Source organism: Trichogramma pretiosum, unplaced genomic scaffold, assembly GCF_000599845.2.
Source record: "Trichogramma pretiosum strain Unisexual culture from Peru unplaced genomic scaffold, Tpre_2.0 scaffold34, whole genome shotgun sequence".
NCBI lineage: Eukaryota > Metazoa > Arthropoda > Insecta > Hymenoptera > Trichogrammatidae > Trichogramma > Trichogramma pretiosum.
The window spans coordinates 567,638-590,246 of NW_019641683.1; the positions used below are offsets into that span (position 1 = coordinate 567,638).

Consider the following 22,609-nt stretch of genomic DNA (forward strand, 5'->3'; position numbering starts at 1 on the left):
TGACTTTTACTAGATTTAAGTTGCAAAATCTTGAAAATCTTGGAAAATTTGTTGATTCGTTCTATCAGTGTGTTAAACCCAAATAAAAGCAAAAGAAATTTGTGATGTGTCAAAATCATTAGTCGTGTAAATACGTAAGTATACACGAAAATGTTTTTTGTATTAAAACACCGACGAGGAGACAGATTAAATAAGACTCTTGAAGATGTGGTGGTAGATTCTGATCGCTACAACTAACCTGGTTCTGGTGTGCGTGGCTCTTTATCCGCCTCTTGGACCATTTTGAAAACTTCGCTGTTTTGAGGAGTGTAGTTTTTCTCATTTTTCTTGAAATTTACCCTGCAAGTGAAAGTTGACAATTTTCAAGTCCTAATCTTTATGCGCATTCGAGATATGGTATTTGGAACTCACCCCAAAGCTCCTCCAGCGAGCACTTCAGCCTGAGCAGAGAGAGTTTCGGCGATTGCTTCTTCACTGTAGATGCCAACAGGACTATTGTACTGTTTATTGACGATCGATTTGACTTGGTGATTGTCGGTCCCGGCTCCGTTGAGCTACAGAAAATAATATACGATAGAATCGATGACAATTAAGTAGTCAATTACATTACATTGTATCAGTCAAGATAATATCATTATTTACATAAAAAGGTCGAACTTACGAAAGGTTTGGGGCTGAAATTGTGTCCGCTGCCAATGGGACGAGACTCGGGCTGCTTGTGAGCCAGCGAAGTTTTCGTAACGGGTGAAACGCTGCTGGCCGACAGAGATGGCTGTGGCGATGGGATCGACGCGGTGACCGGTGATACGCTTGGCCTCCACGTTTGAGCGCCTCTGTTGGACCATTCGTGTGATTAATTTGTATGACGGAAGAAAATTGACAATTGACAAGTTGACGTAAGAGTCAACTATAGTAAAGTTGTGAATCGTACCTTTGCACGGTCATCTCGAAATTATTGCCGGCGCGCACAATCACATCCTGAGCGTCCTTGTGTCTCAAGCTGAACATGTCGGTGCTATTGACACGAACGACGGCGTCTCCCGCCCGCAGACCCGCTGCTTCGGCTGGTGATCCATTGTTCACCTGAAATTGTCAATAGAAAACTTTGTGAGCCAACGGTAAAGAGCAATAATTGCTAAAACTAATAAATTTTTCACGCAGAACGAGGCGTTTGTTATTAAAACACTGTAAAATGTCGCGTAGAAAATAGGCCGAATGAATAAGTTGATAAAAGTCAAAACACGACAATAAAAGTAATTAGTAGCCGGCCGTCTCGGTGTACGATGTAAAATAGTGCAATAGCTGCGGACTTGTAATAGCCGTCGCAGACTTTAGTTCACACGGCACAATGCGCGCGTACACACGGAAAAGTCTACGAGCGAGCGAGAAAGAAAAAGGCACTTGAAATATATGTGCAGCGCGGTCAGTAATAGCGGCTAAGTATGTGTTGCGGATGTACGCGAGGGCCGAGGCAGAATTTATCGAGTAGAGCTCGATTCGCGTAAAATCGCGTCGTCGTTCCGACCACCGCCACGCGGTGCAGGCGAGCTCGTTCGTTACGTCGTTGCTCGCGCGTCAGCTGTTTGTAGGCGATATTTTAAGGGACGATTATTTCATCGGTCCATGCGCTAACGAGGCCCCGATGTCGGCTACGCATTCGCGTTATTGTATCAGTAAGTCTATTTTTACCGATCGGCGGCTCGCTTCTCGGCATCGGCGCAGCTGCACTAGCCGATCACGCGGCTCGAGCTCATTTCCGAATTGCAAGAGTCGCACGTTCCAGCCGGCCGGAGTTTGTTCGATCGATAGGCAGAAGCTCGGAGCGTTTGACATGCACATCGAGTCACACGCGCGAAACCGCAATCGAGCCCTGGGATCGCTGCGAAAGCCACCCAGGCGGCGTTCGACTCACCTCGCGCGCTTTATTTCCATCGACTTTAGGGGGGAGAAAAAAAAGGTCCATGCGGCGAGCCCGCCCGCAAAGCAGCCGCTGTAACGCGGCCGATCGTAATGCGCGCGCTCGTAATCTATTATTCTTGGAAAAGCGATGAGCTTGAACACACAAAACAATGAGTGCGACTACTGTGGCGTATCGAGCCTGCGTTTACAAGCGAACGTCGCGGTGCAGTCGCCGAGCCGAAAGCACAACCAGTGCGAGCCTATAGACGCTTCAAGTCCTTTTTCGTTCGAGTTATAAAAGATGGAAGTATAAAGGCGCGATGTCAGTGGACCAGTCAAAGTCGCTCGCGCCTACACCGAGGTACGCTTCAACGGCAGCGGATGCTCCCGTGTGTTGGAAAACGGGCGCGGTCTCTCGATACGCTAAAAATATACATATCGCGCGCGACTCTGTGGATACATGCCCATAATAGATGGCAGCCGCCCGTTCGTATACCTTCCGAGTCGGCAAAGTTCGCTTCGATTCCATTCGATGTCTTAAAAAAAATCCCGCCTGCTAGCGATCCAGCTAGAAACGCGAGATGACGTTGGATGTATAAAGTATAATATACGATGTGCAGGCAAATTAAGCGATAAATCAGTCATTGCGAAATCGTATACATACGATAGCTCCATTTTTTCTTTGAGCTTAGCCGACGCCGAGCACGTATAAATAGAAAAGTGAATTTTCCAACGCTCGCGCGTGCTAACGTAATAAATCAATGCGTATCTCGCTCGCAAGCGGATTGCGAAAATCGATGAAAAATACGCCTTTACAAATTTCTACAATGTACGTAGATATAACGAAAAAACGAGTCGAACGCAATGCTGTTTCGGTAGCGCACGATCGAGGACTTGGCTTACATCGATCAGGCGCGCATAGGTATATACGCATCAAAAGTTTATGAAAATAATAAAGCGGCGCGTTTAGTCACGCGATGATTAAGTATCGCAGCGTATTTGGCATGACTCGAGTTTATGCGCGTGCGAGATAATTCCCGTCTAATATGTGTATGAATACGTATGAAGGCAATTCGCGGCTAGTTCATTCATAAATTCGCCAGCTGGCCAAACTGGCATCTAGCCCCGGCCGTACGATAAATTCGCTCGAATTATGTCTTGCGGCATAAGGATACACGTAATATACCAATTTGATTCGCCTGGCTGTATACAACTGCTGGTCCAGTTAGTAGTTTGCAAGTTTATTAGGCTATCGTAGAAATGAGTTGTCTGCAGCTTATTGCACGATGCGGCCAAAGCAGCACCGTTAGCCGCGCGTCTCGACAATCGTTGGCTCATTTATTTTGTACTGTATAATTGCATAAACGTCGGCGGCTCGCAAGCTCCGTTCGCGAAAGCTCGCATCGGTCGTCAAGGAGCACGAGGAGCACCAGCTGGCGGTACGCATGTGCGCAGTTTTTGAATTTTGATAGAGCTCGGGCGCGTTACCAAGGGCCATTCGTCGTTTATATATAGCCGCAGGCGCAGCATACTTATTGGCTCGACGAGCAGCCAGTGTGCGTCGCGCCTATATATTGTGTCTCGATATATTTTCATCCAAACGCCGGAAGTGCGCGCCTAGAGCTCATCATCGTTTGTCTCGCGAGGCAAAAATGGCCAAAAGCCATCGAGCTTTTCAACTAAACGCGGCTAAATATACACTATCATGTACCGTATATTACTTTGTAATAGATTCAGAAAGCACGAGGATTTTTCTCGTGTGTGTATAAGGTAAGAAGCATCGACGCCTTCCGGTGCGTAACTCGGCGGCAGAAGTATATCAGTCGAGCATCGACAAACGATGAGACGAGGGGAGCCGAGCTCAATGACTGGAACACTGCTTGAAGTTCGACTCTTTTCAAAAGACAAGTGATGTTATTATATTTGTATACAGACCCTAGAGACTTGTGTCAGTGTACTCGGGGCTATCTTTAACTCGCTCCACGTGCGTATTTACATACAGAGACGCATAGACACTCGTTGTCGACGTGTATAGTATATCATTAAGATTCTTAGGATAGACGCTGCGGTAGATGCGGCAATTGAGCGGCCATTGAGCGGCACCTGCAGCGCGCGTCAACCTCTTGACTCGGCTCGCGTCCGCAAATGGAGCGAGATAATCCTTCCTTTTGAAGTCTCGATCGAAAGCCTCTCGAGTAATGCAATAGCTGCCGCCTCGAGAGCTCACAGTCATCGCGAGCTGCGTAACACGAGCGGCTCGCGATTTCACCAAAACTTATATCTGCCCGAGCGCGTATCATTATACTATAATGCGTAAATAAAGTCGATTATTCACGTTCGCGTGCTCTCAAAGTCGTTGAACAAACTGGCCCTCGTTGGAGGTCATCGCGCAACCTGACTTAATTAGCTATACGCAGAGGAATTCGCGCGTACCTACACAGAAAGTAGTATAGGCTCGAATATTCGAGTCGTCGAGACAAGGAGTATGCGACGCAAGTACGTTGGCGTGGACCGAGCGGCGCGTGTGCTGCGCTGCTCGACTCTCGACTCTCGACTCTCGAGTCAGGGTTAAAGCTGTCCGCGAAAGCGTCGCACGCGCACGCATACACACTGAAAATGCTCGTCGCTTACGAACGTACAAGCATGTGACGCGTGCGTGCGGCTAAAAATAAGCCCTTTGCGGCCTACAAATAGCCAAGTCCAGTCTTTATCCGACGATATGATCGTTCACGTGTATATATATAAACACACTGGCATACCTGTGGGGCGCAATGAACGTGCTCCGCAAAGTCGTTGGACTACGCGCCGCAGCTTCGTTTTTTTCCTCTCGCGCGTCTCCGCTCGATTCGACGCAAAGCTCGCGTCCTAAGCAGCTCGTCTGCTGTGCGCGCGACATGATAAACCTTTGTGGACTTGATAAAGATCGCTTTGAGTATTTTTCCCCATCGAGCGCGCGTACCGCGACAACGCGCCAGGCCATTATTTTCAATTTTACGCGCCTCTTTAACGGACGTGCCTGCAAAGACATACACCAATGATTTTTCTTATGCTAATTTGTAAATGACCGTGAGTATACTTTCATGCCGAATCGCTTGAATCGACCGTCTACTGAACATTCGATGATTCTGATAACACTTTTTACCATACTAAACACAATCGTGAGCCACACAACGCATACATGAAAGGTAAAAAACTGGCATTGCTGCAATCGTTCAATTTTGCTTCACGCACAAAATTAACGAAATCAAAACAGCGTTACGCACTTTTCGTATTTGCATTATTCACAGCTGATTTCACGCCCGTCTCTCGGAGGCCACCGTTTGAGCTATCGCGCAAGGCTATATAGACGAGAAGGTCGGAGAAATAACTTTTTCTGTTCGTTCAAAGTTTTCATGACAATGAGCTTTTTGAAGTCCGGACCTTTTCACTCGAGGCAGTCACAACTCTATGCTTCAGCTAATACTTGTAAACAACTCTGACTTTACTGCAGCTCGTACATTTTTTTCATCCCCGAATCTCAACTAGGTACGTGCGGGCAAAGTCAAGTCGTAAGTTGGCCTTGAAAACTCATTGGTATAATTTCGTGAAATCACCATGTTGAAATAAAGTATCATTGAGAATGATCATAAAAGAAAAAAATTACCATTCTGAAATGCGCGTCGGAAAATGAGTATTATTGAAGTACGACTACGGAAGAAAATACATAGAAAATCAATTCGTGAACAAATTCTTACTTTTCTATCTCGTTATGCAAAACAGCAAACTTCGAAAGCAACCTATTATAGTGAATCATCTGAATGTAATCTAAGAAGATCGATTTGACATTCAATCAAAGTTGAGTTAAACAGGCGTGGATTAAATTTTCAACTACATTTTTTTGTTTTGATGGGACATATGTAGGACAAAAATAAGTATGCTAGTAAAGTTTTTCAGAAAAAAATATATATAGTGGATTTTCGACTCGAAAAGTCTTGAGCACGTGCTTATTAAAGACGCGCGCGGTGGTCTACGATTAGCAAAAAAAAAGTAAGAAATCGGTGTAGCGAAATTTATGTTTCAGCCAGGCGTATATATTAAAATGCATTATTGAAAGTCTAGAGTTGAGGATCAGATTTACGAGACAGAGCGAATATATGCCTCGTCTCGGCGATATGCGGGCACGGGTTGATGTGCTGCTTCTCTCTCGAAGGTCGTGCTACACGCGGGGCTCGAACGAGTGCCTGGTTTGAAAAGTGAACTGCTAGCACTATAGCTATACAATATGTGCGAGTACTTTTTCTTGAATTATATACGCTTGTCGTCGTTATATTTTGTTTTGGCTTTTTCCAGACGCGATCGGCGAAGCTATCCTTGAGAAAAATAATTACGATACGTACGCGCGTACTCGTTTGATGAGGAATCTCGCGCACACACAATTATACGTACAAAAGTCCTAATCGAAGCATCGTGTCAGGCCATCGTGCACTAGTTATAGAAAATCTGAGCCATGCTGAATCCGTACGGTTCATCCGACGAGATGTTCGAGTGGCTCGCGATCGGAAGCAGCTGCCTGGCGCCCGCAACTGCGCGAAAAAAATGATTCTCTTCATGTACGTGGAGATAGCTATGCGAGAAGAAGAAATTTCAGCAGCAGCTCAATTGCGTCTCATGACTGCATTGGAGGATAGAAACTTTGGCGATTCAGGGGGACCGGTTTATCCTTTTGCTCTGTCTCTCTCTCATGAAGAGTAGCACGCGCCGCACACCTGACGTCATAGCGCGCCCGAGTCCATTATACACTCAATATCCTCTCCTTGGCATCGCGATCGATCTTCCGATACAGCTCAAGTATCCACACCTGGAGTATGTACATGTATTGGGTATCTATACTCATAGTAGATGACGGCACTATATACCCATGCAAAATTGATGTTAAGCGCGCATTCAACGTCAGCTATACTAGTCGAGTAAGAAATGAAAACTATTTCCTCAGTTATACTCGCTCTAGCAATACGATCGAACCGGTTCTCGCGGTAACAATGACTACTATACACACGTCGAAATCCAAGAAAAGAGGCGAAATTAATTATCGCTCGCGCGACGCAGGCAAACTAACATCGACATGCAATCGGAATCGTCCGAGTGCAGACACCGGGAAAGGTGATAAATTCGACGTTGCTCTTTTCCTTTGTTTATACCCTCTATATCGCGTCAACGTCGTTTTTTCGCGATGATTAATTGGGCCCTATCGCCACAGCAGCTTATAGCTCGCCAACTGCGCTCGTGTACTCGACGCGCATGTGTGCGATGCAAGACGTGTGCGTGAGTGGGCCTAATTGCCGAGTCGCGATCTAGAGACTCGTCAACATACGTACGTGAGCTAGACCATGCACGAGCAATGTCACATAGCTCGAAATGTACGGGCCAGTGCATATACGCGGCCCCGATCGTAACTCAATAAATATTCTCTGTATATTAAGGCGATAATACGAAGAGATACGATGGAATTTTCTGCACGCGCCAACTCGCTCGAGCCGTTATTTGCTTATATAGTCTTTGTACGCCAGTAGAGCTGTCAAGTGGGCTATAGTGACAAGCGAGTGTCGATCGACTGCTAGTACGCCGGTATTGCGCACCTTAAAGGCTCCGCCAAGGATCGACGGTAGCCGCAGAGATGCCTACACGTATAATATCTGCGGGAGTGCGCGGCTTTATTTTGTATCGCGATCGAAAGTATAAAAAATGCGCCTGGCCGGAGGCGCGCCCGCTGACCGTGAAAAAAGCCAATGTCGCAAACAGCTGAAAATGAGTGCAAAAAAGATGGCGTGGATCGTCTTTAGGCCGATATAATACGTGTATCGCGTCGTCGCCGCGAGCCGGTGAAAGGTAGAGCCGCGATCATCCTACCTACCAATATACATAAATATACCCATCTATACTACATACATGCATAAATACAGGCTATTGTGCCGCTACACATACCTCGTACACACGCGGTATAAATGCACACGCGCGCAGGATTAAGATGATATACAAATTGAGCGAGATAAAGAGTCACCCCGCGAGGATAAAAGAGCCCACGTATGTAGCTGCGGTCTCGCGCGCGACGAATTTCATTTCTGAGCCTGGCTCTCTCTCTCTCTCTTTCTCTCTTGCCTCTTGTGGCACGTACTCGCAACGGACACAGACTGCACTCAAAAGCGACGATGACAGAGCATCCTGATTATAGTGATTCCATTTTATTTTCGTGTTCTGCAGCCTTTACCGGTTACGGCCAAGAGCGAGCTATAATCGGTTGCGGCGGTTCGCGATCGAGCGACCGCAAAACTAGCGCCCGCTCTCAGCCGTATTACAATATCGAGCTACTTTATTTTATGCATCCAGCATACCGATCTCGTTGTCGATCTGCACTCGTATTTTAATACCTACACATCAATGCGTAGCCGATAAAATTCGCTATACTATAGCTACGAACGTGTGACGTTTTCATTTTTAGCTTAAAAATCTCGATAATGTGATCTCGATGGTGCGATGTCAGTCTCGCGTGCGGTCGAGCTTGTAATTTTAATTTGCCAGTGATATATGCGGCTATCGGTGATCTTTGATCGGAATTAATGAAGCACGAGTCATCTGCTCGCATACGAACGCGAAGAGGGAAATAATTCGAAATTCGTCGGCAAGGCCCCGAACGTAGATTCGGTGAGCGCAACAATGCCAGAGCCGCTCGAGGACCGCTCCGAGATGTAAAAACGTCGCGTACGCCACATGAGGCCCGCCGTGCGAGGCCATGCAGCTCGGCTCGTTACATAAATACGTAACGGTACCGCTACGAATGTATCGCAAACGTCACAACAAAGACGAAAAGTGTCCTCGGCGATATACGTTATCGTACCATCCTCCGCGTATTTTATACTAAATGCGTCGCAGAGCGCGATAATCTTTGCCCCGTTACGAACGAAAAAAAGGGGAGAGGGGCGGCAGCCTCTCGAGAGCTAATAATCAATCAGTGCAATCCGACTTGATGGCGTGCGTAAAAATGACTGCGATTTTTTGCACGTGTGTGTGTGTGTGCAGATGCTCGATGATTCGTTTTTACAGGTGCTACACATACACATTTGTCATGGCGAGCGATCGAGGCCTGGAATTTCCAAACTCGTTACTCGCGCGCTGTAAACAGATCGCACATATACGTCGTGACTCATAGCATAATTCCCACGCAGTAAGTATAAAGTAATAAGTATATGCGCTGTATTATGTGTTACGTACATCGCACTCGTAGCTTTCGATGTGGCTTACATCCGTTTTACCTATGGCAATCGCTACTTCCGCTTCTGCGAACCATTTCACACGCTACAGCTCGTCTTATATACGCGTCATTGGAGAAAATATGCACGAGCTTCACCGCGATCTACTCACTTCGTATTGTATATAAATTTTCTACTCTGGCTCAACGAATCTAACTGCTGAGAAATGCGAATCATTGCTTCTCGAGCTTGAATTTAAGCAGCCACCCAACTTGTTAGATCCACAGCTTTTTGTCGGATCAACGTATCGCGGTACGACTACAATTGAATAGGCAAAGGTAGTTTGATATTTCTACTAGCCGTTTGGTCAAGTAGTCATGCTCATGATGAATAATATTAAAAATCTCAATGATGAATCTATTGACTCGGTTCAAAGGGAATAAATGGCTTCGAACGAGCTCGCTTCGAGGATATGCTGGCGCCACACGGCTTCTTTAGCATATTTTACGTCCCCGTTACATACGGATGCAGCTCAATAGTATGGGCTAGCATTAATATGAGTAAGCGCGGACAAATGAAGCTGCATACTCTGCACTGCATTCGCGTTTAACTCACATATTATAATACGTAATATGACAATAGGGTACCTCCTGCACTGAACCCCCTGTACTAGCAGCTCTCGCGTACTATTATTACTCGCCTATATAATACGATCGAATCAGGCGAGCGGGTGAGTACCTTTCTCCGGGTCGATGCAGCAGCTTCTCTTTGTTACTAAAAGAAAGCCGTTGACCTCGAGCAAAACCTTATTATTATTTACATGTATATGGGCTATATTATAAAAAAACTTGATAGTTCAAACGATTTTCAAATTCAAGCTAACTATGTACTCTTAAAAATATGTTTATAACCTAGAACACCTATAAAAATGAAATTATAACATAAAGTCCAAAAATACAATTTTTTTTCAAAAACCAAAATATAGCTTTTTCGAAATTTTGGTTATCGGTTAGCCATTAGAAACAATTGCATTTTGATTTTCGAAAAAACATATTAAAAAAAAGTTTTCAATCTGTACTCCTCATCTAATATTACGTAAAAAATCATGTTTTCCACAATTTTTTCATATTCACCCCTGAAAAACAAAATAAAATTTGAAAAATGAAAATCCCACTTTGAGGCTCCGTCGATCTATGAAGGATGGACTTAGAGGACTGAAATTTTTAGGATTTTTATTTTTTGAACTATCAACTCTTTTATGATATAATCCATATGTAAATATAAATAATATATATCCATATGTAAATATATGTAGATATAAAGAGGATGGGACCTCAAGCGTTTCCGTTTAACCCAAGCAAATAGAAAAAGCCAGCTGATTTGAGCAACATTAAATCGATATGCGATCCTTATTGTTCTCAGCCGATGTAACTAACCTACGGTTATTTTTTCAAATTTAGATCTATTCTTTTTCTGAAGCTTTTTGTTTTTTTTTGCTCTTCTTCCCCTTTAAAGTGCGATGAGAAAGTGTCACAATTTTGCTGTGTATACAAAATTGTTGTTGTGTTTGTATTACAAGTACAAATAATCATATTTAAGAGAAGACGAGATAATAATATATTGTTTTTCTACGCACTTTAATAGCTCATTTTCACAGAGGAGGTATTGCCTTCAACAAGTTTACATATATATGATACATGTAATATATTTGCAAACAGATACAAATTTTAAGTCAGCCACAAGATATTCTACTTGACTCGGCCTGTATGCGCTTATCATTGCTAACAAAAACTAAGGGTACGAGGAACATTATGATTTATAGCTAATAAAACTATACCAACCGCTTACATTATTTATAAGGTTTAGCAGTGATCAATCATTTTGTATATTTTCATTTAAAGAAAAGAAGAGAAAAACTATCCTTTTTTTAATAAAGGGATGTTTTCACACGAAGAAACGAAAGAAAGAACTAATAAGCTCTGGTAACCATTAACCAACGCTTTATTGTAATAAAAATAACGAGTTTTCGTACAACTTTTACGAGCCTTTCTCTCTAATTTTATTCGAATCAAAAAATAATTGACTTCAAAGCCACGATTTCTGTATAGCTATTTGAATTTTTCTTGTTTTTGTCAAGTCCATCGAAGTCGAAATCGAGTCTTTCATAAGGTAGCAGAATTCGAAAGCAGTACGCGTGTGAATATACATAAATTAAAAAAGCGCCTTACACTTCCATTTCATTTTATCGACTGCAAACTCGCAACGGGCATTATGCAAAAAGAAAAAAACGACCAATAAGGTAACGTAATAATGGCATCTCTGGCTGATTCGAGTGAAAGTCTGCGTCATTTTTTTTTTCGTTGATAAAATATAAAGCTTGCGAAGCGCGACAAAGATTGTTTCGGGAAAATGCTCGTGGCTACCCACTATATTATACATCGCGCGAAATTCGTTGGAATACTTTTTTACTGAATCGGTCGATGACGATGTTTACGATCTGTTACATGGAGCATTATTTCGAGCGAGCCATCGGTGGACTGAGAAATAAGTGGATTTAAAATAAATATGCCGCGCGTCCGAGCGAGTGTCGTTTCGACGTGTGCCTGTGACAAATCTGCGTGAGTGCTTGCATCTGCGCGTGCTGCGATTGCTCGTCGTGTGTGTGTGTGTGTATAACGTGCATAGTCAGCAGCGGCAGCAGCAGCTCTCGTCCACATGCATACATCTAACGTTATATTTAAATCTCGCGGGCATGCGAGCGGTGAAATTTAAATTTAGATTTTTGTTTTCGTATACGCGCGGGTTTTCTCTATTTTATACCCACGAGGCTGTAAATATTTGTTATTGTCGCGTTTATAGCTGACTAACATTGTGGGAGGTGAGCTGCTGGCAACTTTGCAGCGCGCGGATCGTGTATAGCACACTTTTTCCCCTCGATATTGTTCGATTCACGGACACGTTATAAAGTATCGCGCTCGAGGCGGGCGATTTGTATTTATACGCGCGTGCGACGACTGCGCCGGGTATACGAGCTCCGGCGCTTTCAATTTTCAATCGCCAAATCGTTCCTTTATTTCGTTTAAGCTTTAACAGATATCGGCTCCAGCGTTGCTTATCGGGTAATTTATAGCGCTCCTTGACAAGCGATTCGAAGCGTAATAGTGCCGCTCGATTTCTTTGCGAGTAACGCGCGGGGGAAAATTTGCCGTCCTAGAGGAAAAATGAAGTATAAAAGATGGCTGGTGTGGCGCACGAGGCGAAAACCTTACCCACGCGATTATTCGAGCTGTTGAGTTGCACGCGAGGAGGGCTTTCATGCACAGACACGGGCCAGGGCATTATAGTTTCGAATAAAACACAGGAGCTATTGCGCTCGCTCTCGAGGAAGGGAAGCTCGCGCGGGCGAGAAATTAATTCACGCGAATCGCGATGAACGTTTCCTGCGGGGCACCTATAGCCCGGGGTAAACCGCTTACTTTGGTGCCTAATCTCTGCTCGATCGCTCCACGCTCTGCGGCGATTCGCCGCATTCTCTATGCAACTTGCAAGGCCGTTGCATTCGAAATGTAGCGAGCGAGCGAGAACAAGTGAACTACGTGCAGTGTATTCAAATTGAGCACGAAACACGTGTTTTGCGCGCGAGCCCGGGAAAACGATCGCACGGCCCATGCTCCTAGCGGCTGAAGCGCGTGGGACCTCCGAGATAAACCTGTGATATTCTGAGCATAAAAAAGAAAATAAAGAGCGAGAAACCGATGATCAGAAGTGCGCGACTTTGCCCATGGATTTGTCCCTGAATCTCGTCGTATGTAAATGATTCGCTCTTGAACTCTACATGTTTTCGCTTATTCGATTCATTTCGGTATTCAAAACTATCGATTAATAGTTCCCACTGTAAGTTTGCTTTGAATCGGTACATTATATCTCGTTTAAGCTCGTAATACATTTTAATAATTGTATTTTCCTCTCATAGAGTAACTATGAAAAATTATTTGGATAGTGATTTTGGATGTAAGATTCGATGAGGAATTTAAACTTGTTGTCAAAAATCTAGTTTATAATTTGAAAAAGCAATAAGAGCTTGACTGCAGTATATCGCGCCTTTGTTACATCGCCACCTACTGGTGGGACCGATTCATAGATATTTTGCGGACATACGTGCGCACTCTATACAGCTTATATGTGTATAGATGATCGGCAGCGTATACATCTTGGCAAAGTTCCCGGCCGTATATACGTACGAGCTGCGCCGCGCAAAGCTGCTGCCGCTGCCATTGCCATCAGGCTCGTTCGGACGGATTTCGAGAGTCGATCGAATATTTCGACAAGTCGAGTGGCGACGGCTATGGTGGCGGCGGCGGCGATAAAACAGCTCTCGTTCAGCCTATGGCGGCCGATCGTTTAACACGAGATTTATTTTAGATACACGCGGCACAAACGACGATCTATGCAGCAAGAAAATCACGCCACGGATAGATGCGATTGTGCTTTTAACGACTGATATTGCAGTCGTTAATTCTTTGTTTTTTCTTTTTCTTAAGCCAATGCAGTTAAGTAAAAGGTGGCTTTTTTTTAATACATCTATTTTTTGTACTCAAGTAAAACTTTTGTCAAGGATACTTTCAAGTATTTTTTCATGTTATTCATTTGAATTCTTTTAAAAATTAGTTTATCTCACTATTGACGATGAAACAATATTCTGATAGGTAAAAATTGGTAGAAATTTGTCAATCTTGTAAACCGTTTAGTCGTCGAAAAAGCAGACGATGACTTATGCCAAGTTTTTCTAATACGCAAGAAAATTTAGCTATCGAATGAAGGAAAAAAAATAAATAAATGAGCAAGAAAAAAAGGACAGGAGCAAACGACCGAGCGAGAGATGAATAGAGAACTCCGAGTAGAAAAAATGGGTATAGAGAGAGCTTTGCGCGAAATATATTTTTACGCCGGCGTGCAAGTTTGAAGCTCGGACCGGGCCTCGCGCTCTATTTATACGCTACTTGCCGGGCTCTCCGGATAGCTGCTGTTAGCTCATACGTACACAAACTCTAATACCCCCTATAGGCCGAGACAAGTCAAATTGTTCCTCCTCCGGCATCGAAGCTCGCCGCTGTGCTCAGCACGCATCTATATGCTCGAATTTGCTAACGCGCTGACAGATTTTGAAAACCTATCGCTATTTTCCATCGAGCTTCAACGAGCTTCAACGAGCTTCTCTCTCGATCTCTCTCTGGACAAGTAAGAAAATCAGAACTTATCCGTCTTGTCGAGTATTATCGAAAACATCGACTTTCTTCGCTTAGCGATCGTACAGCTGTCTATAGTTTCTGCCCCTTCAAACATTCATTGATACTTTTCTTTCGTCGATTGGTTTAAAAAAAATATCTACCACGACTATTCAAATCCTGTTGCTCCAAGTCGAGCTTTATTTTGCAAGCACCGAAATAAAAGCGCGCGAGGCAAAGTAGATTCACAGATTAAATTTAAATCCAACGATCTGTGCGAAAAATACGACGATAAATGTTATTAATGAAACGAAATTTTTTTTTCGTAGCTTCTACGCTGTTTGTTTGCTAGCTTAAGACTTTAACGCGCGCCTCTCTCGATCTGCACACGTATCGAGCAAAAGTATTTTTAGAATTTGACAGATCTCTCGGTTTATTAATCTTTCGGACTTCTTGTGTAATTCAATGAAAGTACTCAAGGATAAACTTTTTTTCAATCTCCACTCTGATTTCTGCGTGCTGCGTTAAAGGATAACATAGTAGCAGCTTTTTCTATAATCTACCTTATACGCATGCACTGGGGAATTTGCCGAAAATGAGGCATTTGCCTTTTGCGGCTTGGGTAGCAGTATAATACCGTGAACGCGTTGAAAAGTGTGAGAGAAGCCATGCTCGAGTCGTCATCGTTGCCATCATCGTCGTCGAGGCATTTCACGAGCGCATGGAATCATTTGCACTCTGACTCGCTGCGCCGGTGATATAGGCCATACGCAGGCGACGCACCGAATCTAGATGCTTATAATTGCGCTTCGAGTCGAGTCAAGTCAAGTCGACATCGTATTCGTCGACCGTATATACAGAGACTCGGGACAGGCAGTTGTACGAAGACACAAGGCGGATGTTTCGTTTATTTCGGGTGACCGCGACGGAAGGTCAACGCCGCGCGAACGATGTTGTAGTACTCGACTGCGCGCGGTGTAGCCCCCTTTTTGAAATTCGCGCACCTCTCTGCTTGCCGCGCACGGCCTACGTATATATAGGTGCAGGCGAAAAATGACCCTGACCGAAAGTTTAGGCTCGCGCGCGAAAGCGAGGCCGCGTCGTTTTCCTAGAATCATCTGCCGCGCGCCTAAAGTTACTATGCACCGAGGCTTGTGCGCGTACACCAGCTGTGAACGAGCAAGTCTGCGCCCGCGCCTCTGTATAGTGGCAATTTTTGCGCGCATGATTTATCGCGCATTAAACGGGCATTAGGTTGCGCTCAGGGTCGAGAGATGTATGCGTTTCTCGAGCAAACTTACGTGCCCGAGAGAGAGAGAGAGAGAGAAAAGATTTCTCGACAAGCGATTCGCTCAACATCTTTGCAGCTGACAAGACTTACCACCGCTTACCAATATTATCCAAATTTTACACGTTAATTTATTACCGACCACATACGTTAAGAACTTCTAATCCGCTCCGTGAGTCGATCAGCTCAACGCGACGAAGGTGTTTAAAAATCTCGGCTGGAAATTATGTAAAACACTCTTTGGCAATACTCGTGGCTGTATTAATAGTTTTTTTGCTCTTTATGCTTTATATTATCTCTTAGCCTGTGAGTCAAGTAAAAATAATACCCTAATCGTGAAAATGGCAAAAAATAGCCAAAATATCGGCTCCATGTGTGGTAGCTCTATTATTTATAGCGAATTTCCAGCAACTTCAAGTACGAACATCCGTGGCTTGTAGCCTTCGGCCAACGTACATCTGCAGCTCACGCAAGAATGAGAGAAAGAAAGTGAGAAGTGTGTACTGCTTTTTGCGTACGTATGTATCCAGTATACAACGATAAACGATCTTTCATACGTATATAGTAACTAATGTTTTCTTCGACTGGTAGGCCAGTGGTGTGCGTTGTGTTAAGTCGCAATTTTTTATTCGTTTCCATCGCACACAAGATGCACATCGCGTTAAGAATTTCTACACTGCACCCAACTCTCGAGCCCTTGAAGTCTCCTTCTTTTTCGCCTCATTCGTGCAGAGCCCTTCGCGTGCAAATAAATCTTGATCCAAAGTGACGATGGAATTTTCGTTTCTCTCTTTATTTATTTTTTTCCACCTTTTTTTTCTACCGTTTTTTAGCGTTTTCACTGACGTTCGCATACGCCATTATACACAGAGGTACATCCTGGCTTAGTAATTTTTTTTCGCCCGATGCGATTAATATTATTATTTTTATTTGATTCATTGCAAAAGCAATATCTTCCAACAAGTTTCACGATGCAAGCTAATGAAGTTCTCGTATGAGAAAAACCAAGACAAGCCATCCTAAATGCGACTTTAGACGAACGAATTGAAATTCGGATAATTTATTCCGAACCGAATATTAAAATTTCATTGATAATAAATTTATCACGCCATCGATGAAATAGCTCGAACATAATCTTTTCACCTGCTACACGGCAAAAACCACTGGAAAGAATTCAAAGATTGCACTAAACCCCTTTAATGCGCCCGGGTAATTCAAGAAGCCGAAGCAATCAACTTTAATCCTATTCCCTGAAGCAGAATCGTTTTTATACTTGAAAAGCATCTTTCGTAAAAACCAGCGATCGTCTTCTCGACACAAAAAGCCCACTGACACGTGATTGTACCAAGCGAGAAAGTGCGAAAAAATCATTTTTGTAAATGTATTTCTCATTCGTATCTACTCTTGTGACTTGTCTGTATAAGTGTATGCGTAGCTACCACACAAATATGCATCTGACATAAATCATCCGATACGTAAGCAAATATATCGCGTGTAACGATCAAATTCTCACTGTTTTCGCACCCAATGAGTGTGGCAAAATACGTCATTTTGTTTGCACTTGTGTGAGAAAACCCCATTTCAAGTTTTCAGCACAAACATTGAACAGAAATTATTCTCTCTGTAATAAAACATATGAGCGCATAAAACATATAATTGCCGAATTAGAATAAAACTTGAAAAAATTTTTGGGTGTCAATACTTTAGGGAATTCAATCGCACAGCGGAAAATGAGCGAAGTAAGGTTCGTATTTTGCGTGTGAATCGACGAAAGAAGAGCGAGAACTCGCCTTAGTAAAAAAAGTCAACGTACAATAATTTTGAGTTGCGATGTTAAAGACATTTTTAAATTTTAAGTAACAATTTTCGTGAAATTCTTCAACTGCACATCGTTGCAAAGTGTAATTTTCATGAATTAACTAAATTGAACGATAAATCATCCGCAAGGGAACTTTTTTGCATCAAGTATGCGTTAAATGTTTACAACATAATTAGCTATATTAATTCTTAACGATCCGCAGTAATTTGCCAGCAAGCAATTCGATATGAATCAGAAAAATGAGTATATTTTAAATGAAAAGAAAAACACGCTGTATTGCGTGGGTTTGATGCAGCAGCGCTTCGCAACAAAAAAATCTTTACGAGCTTTTGGAAAATCCAACATTGGCTTCTTCATTTCATGGCGAGATGGATATATCGAGTGATCATATAAATACCACAAACGAATTACTTAATATACCTCGTAATGACCGCCCGTCAAGACAGGAAGTCAGAAACTCGGCTTGGTTTGTGTTATATGCATTGCCAATAACTTGACACAATTTCGACCTATACAAACTACCAACTCTCGGAAAATAATCCTCATTTTGTAAAATACCACACTATTCAGTCGCAAGCGAAAATATACCTACTTCAAAATTTCGGCATGCATGAATACACGAGCAAATTTCGATGCATCAACCTCGAGTAAGCATGGTCGAGATATTGAATTATCCGACAACGTGTCAATTAAAAAATAAATGCACGAGGCACACAAGAGAATTTGAGTATTGAGCGATAGAAACATGTAGGACATTTTTCCAGAATAAAACGTAATTACCGAGGGCAACAGAGTGGACACTCGTGCATTTGGAAGTAGCATGTTAATGTATTATAGCTGGGAGCTTAAATCTGAGATAGGGCGTTAGGCTAGCAGTGATGCAGTTAGCATATCGAACAAAGTGTATACGAGCGCGTAAAAGATGAATAATGGTGCGGTGATACAGCTTACAAGTTAAAGTACTCCAGGCTTGCAATCATTTTCTTAGTTTGTGAGTCAATTCGACGGAAAAAAGAGGAATAAGCACTGATTCACTAGTGCCGCTCATAATTTTATCAATGAACTATTCAGCGTAATGGTCGTATGCCAGCTATACTTGTGTGTTTATCTCGCTGCGGCTGCACATACACACGTGCTCTAGTCATTTTTATGCAGTAACTTTCGTTCTCTCTCTTAGCCATTTTTCTAACGAGAGAGATTATTTTTTCTAGCTCCAAAACGACGCCAAGGGAAAGCGCAGGTAATACAGCTGCACATGTGTATAGTTATATGTGGGGTAAACCGCAGCTCACCTATGTACACTTATCAGATAGGGAATGTAGAACGCCGCAAGCGCGTATATAGTGCGCTGTGTCATGCTACACATTATCCTATCTAGTGAGCGAGTGAGCTAGCGGCAAAACTACTGATATTTTTTCCGAATGATTTTTTTTTCGTCGTCCGTTGCGCTACAGGTCCTTGATTGATTCGTCAATCGCGATTACGCCATGCAACAAGCTTCGATGCGGGCCGTGAGAAAAGTCTCCGAGTAGGATTGTTGCATATACGCAAGGCAAACTTTTTTACAGTGCATACGTGTATCTCTTGGCCAAAAAACAAGTGCAGCTTCGTCTATCGTCCAGAAGAGCCGCAGTTGTGCGAGTTGCATGCAGCTTTTCCACCGATATAGAATCGCTACGGGGAGCGATATTTCAGGCTTTCTCCCTTTGCATCAAGCTCGTCCGTGCACGTTCGGACAACTAAACATGTTTTAGCTCTTAATCGGTAATTCAAGTTGAGCGAAAAAGGAACCATTTTCAATGTAAGGCAAAGGAACAACTGCGAATCCGCAACATGCAGCACACAAACAGTCGTCGCATACGCGTGTGACGAAAAGTTCGTTCGAAGCAATGTGTGTGTAAGCTCGGCGCGTCAGACGAGCGAAAAAGTAGTCCACGTCGAGAGTTGCTTCGTTTAAAGGGCTTTCCTGTACTCGCGATTAAGTGTTTACTCGTGTCGTTTCTTTTTTCTTTTGGCGTCCTCTGCTTTTGTGAAAGTTTTGCGCACGCACGTCACGCTCGAGTCCGCGTGTGTAATGTACGTGCATTTATATGATTGGACTTGGACGCACAGAGATTCGTTTGAATTTGCGTAATCCGAGGGTAGCACCGAATGCGTCTTCGAGTAAGTGCACCTTTTTTCTTTTATAAGAACATTGGTTGTCGAGTCAATGCACAAATATTTCGATCGTGCGGCTCGCCCGTGAAACTCGTCAATTCAAAAAATAACATCTGAATTTTTAAACTTTATTAACTAAGCTTCGTCCATAGTGAATTTTTCTATACTTTTAGTCGACTCATCGAATATGTAATTCCCAGGCAACCATAGTAGCTACGTACAAGTTGCGTTAGGAGCAACGATGTTATCGATAGATATCAATAAAATATATAGATTCGTTCGACGAGTGTTTACGGTGTTGCCGACTCAAGCAGCTTGTAGTAGTAATAGTAGTATATGCAAGAAGTCGATGACGATGACGACGACGACGAGAAGAAGAAGAAGAAGAAGAAGAAAGAGAAAGAGAAGAAGGAGAAGAAGAAGCTTTCGCAAAGACACCTTCTCGAAATAGAACGCCCAAATAATTTGCCTCGAATTACCGGGAGAGAGAGAGAGAGAGAGAGAAAGAGCGAGAGAACGAGTGAGCTCGTCGTCGTCTTTAAACGAAAATTTTGTGTACAAACTTTGTGCAGCAACCACCGAGCAGTCCTTTTCATTCACGTTCTCTGTACGTCGAAGCTCGCTGCCTCTATGGAAAATAATATCCGAGGCAAGGTGAATCGCGGCCACCAACTGGCAGCAAAAACCGTTACGATCGTGTATTTAATTTATAAATATTACATAGCTGGCCAACATCTCAATACTCTCGAGACGTATGTGTAAGAGTGCACTTGCGTGTGCGCAAATGAATAATTGCCGGCCGCATCAGGCGTCGATGCATCGGACTGCAGGCCGGTCCAAGTTGCGGGCTCTTCCCTCCTCGCTCGTTCCGATCGGCGCTCTTTGAGTCGTCCACTCGCGGAAGAATCTCGTTTCAGCTATCGGCACGTACGCGTGTCTCGCGGCCAACAGTCCCCGTCGCGAGCATCGAGCTTCGGTCAGAAAATGCGCTGCGCGCATACAATATACACTCGTACGCGCACGCATCGATCCCTGTGTCTACATCTGACATCATAGGAAAGGTCGATGATACTATTCGACCACTATGCGCCATTTCCTACTTTACAAGTTTAGCACACGAGCTGTTTGTGAGTCATTAATATACACATGTATATAAAACGCGTTTGCGAGAAAAAAGTAGCCGATCGTGTACATTTGTAAGGAGCGGTACATGCGATGTGTTGCATATATCTCATGTATTTTACGTAGCATTGGTAAAATATATAAGACGTGTGCATATGTAGGTATACGTAAGTCGCGAGCGTAATATATGAGGCGAACGTTGAAAGCTGAAATTTCGCTGGACGCAGATAATCGCGCGACGCACGCGCTTGCCTATAGGTCCGCACGTGTCTGTGTGTGTGTGTGTGTGTGTGTGTGTGTGTGTGTGTGTGTGTGTGCGCGCGAGGCATAATACACTCGAAAGCATGCGGCTGGCCGCGAGTGCGTATCCACACACAGGCAAAGAAATATGTAAAGTGGGTCAGCGTGGCGCATAAGCAAAGTACGGCAGCTGCGGCAGCTCGGCGACTTTCTGCATCCAAGGCGCGCGCACACATTTACAGAGGCGTTGTGCGTGTAGACATACCGATGCTCACGCATGCTCCGCTCAAGCTCGTCCACCCCTCTCACGTACGCGCTCGTATACGCTCGTACAGGTATAATACGCGAGCTCGCGCTGTACCGATTTTGCGATCGATCCGTCTGGAAAAATTATGCACTCGCACACGAGCGCGCAAAGCTCGGCGCGCGTCTACCGATCGTCGTCCGCTCGCTCGCGTGCGCCTCGAAATTCAACCCAAAGTACCGCAGCGCTTCCAGCCACGCGAAATTTCTGACTGATCGCACGCTTTAATAAGACTGGCCTACATTCGTCAACTGCGCTGCGCTCTACGATCGTTCGCGATTCTTCCCTGCTGACGTGCGAGACCATCGCTTGACCTCTTCGTACCTTTTTTTCCGACATTTCATTTTCCTTATTTTTTGTGTCCTGCATGCAAAATATCGTGCGCGTAAATCATCGCTATCCTCCAACTCAGTTAAAGTACGTATCGATATTTGCGCGTTTCCAAAATCCAACTCTGCCCTATTCCAAGATTGTGGCCCAATGATTATGCGACGTATACAGTGTATACACACATACACAACGATCAAACGAGGCATAATCAATTTTAGAACAGTCAATTAACCCACATTGTATCATAGGAATAAAACAAACGAGTGAAAAAGCAAAGACGATGAAAATGACGAATGAGCGTAGAAGTAGCAGAAGAAGAAGAAGAAGTGAAAAAGAAGCCTGGAAAAAGCACGAGAGACGAGGAAACAATCTCTCCCCCCTCTCGGATTTCACGTTACTATACGTTTAACGCGCTTGTAAAAGTTTGTATATAACGTGTCCGTGTGGGTTTGCAGGTATATATATAACCTAGCCACCCTCGCTCGACCTTGAAGTATGGCCGAGCCATGCTCGTCTTTTCTTATTACGATCGTCGTCGTCGTCATTGCCAACGCGAAACGGCACTTATCGGTTTCGGGCGTATAGTGACGCGTCTCGCGCATTCGAGCCCGCGCGTTTATCGAATCTATTATTGTACGGCATTTGCTCGTGGAGCGCTCGATGCAAGTCCGGCCGAGCTTGCGGAAGGGCAAACTTTCGCTCAGCGAACCTGCTGAGCTTTCAACAATCGAATTTTTAATAAGATCGAAGCGGTATTCGCGTCGAGGCGCTCACTCGCGTCATGGAAAATCATTGGCAAATAAAAAGCTTCGTTTGGCAATTTCTTGACTAACGACGAGAATACTTTTGTACTATTTAACTGGGCTTGAAAGATCGCTACTCGAGACGCGTGTCGCAATAAAACATAATCCATTATATCGGAATCATCTCTCTCGACCGATTAATACTTTCAAAAAAAGCCCCGAATGACGTTATCACGGTGGACATCTCGACGTGGCGAAT

At 43.9% G+C, this 22,609-nt stretch overlaps 1 protein-coding gene across 6 annotated transcripts in view; it reads right to left on the reverse strand.

The window, feature by feature from the left end:
* LOC106649303 overlaps positions 1–22,609 on the reverse strand; it is a 39,512-nt gene that overhangs the window by 14,863 nt on the left and 2,040 nt on the right. For 5 of the 6 annotated variants that reach the window (XM_023461129.1, XM_014366645.2, XM_023461128.1 and 2 more), the window contains exons 2-5: positions 932–1,083; positions 662–833; positions 412–554; positions 239–339 (exon numbers count right to left, since the gene is read on the reverse strand). In XM_023461129.1, the coding sequence (XP_023316897.1) occupies positions 239–339; positions 412–554; positions 662–833; positions 932–1,083 (568 nt within the window). Of the gene's footprint in view, positions 1–238; positions 340–411; positions 555–661; positions 834–931; positions 1,084–4,658; positions 4,738–22,609 lie in introns of those variants that run through there. The other variant, XM_023461130.1, reaches the window with a different exon arrangement.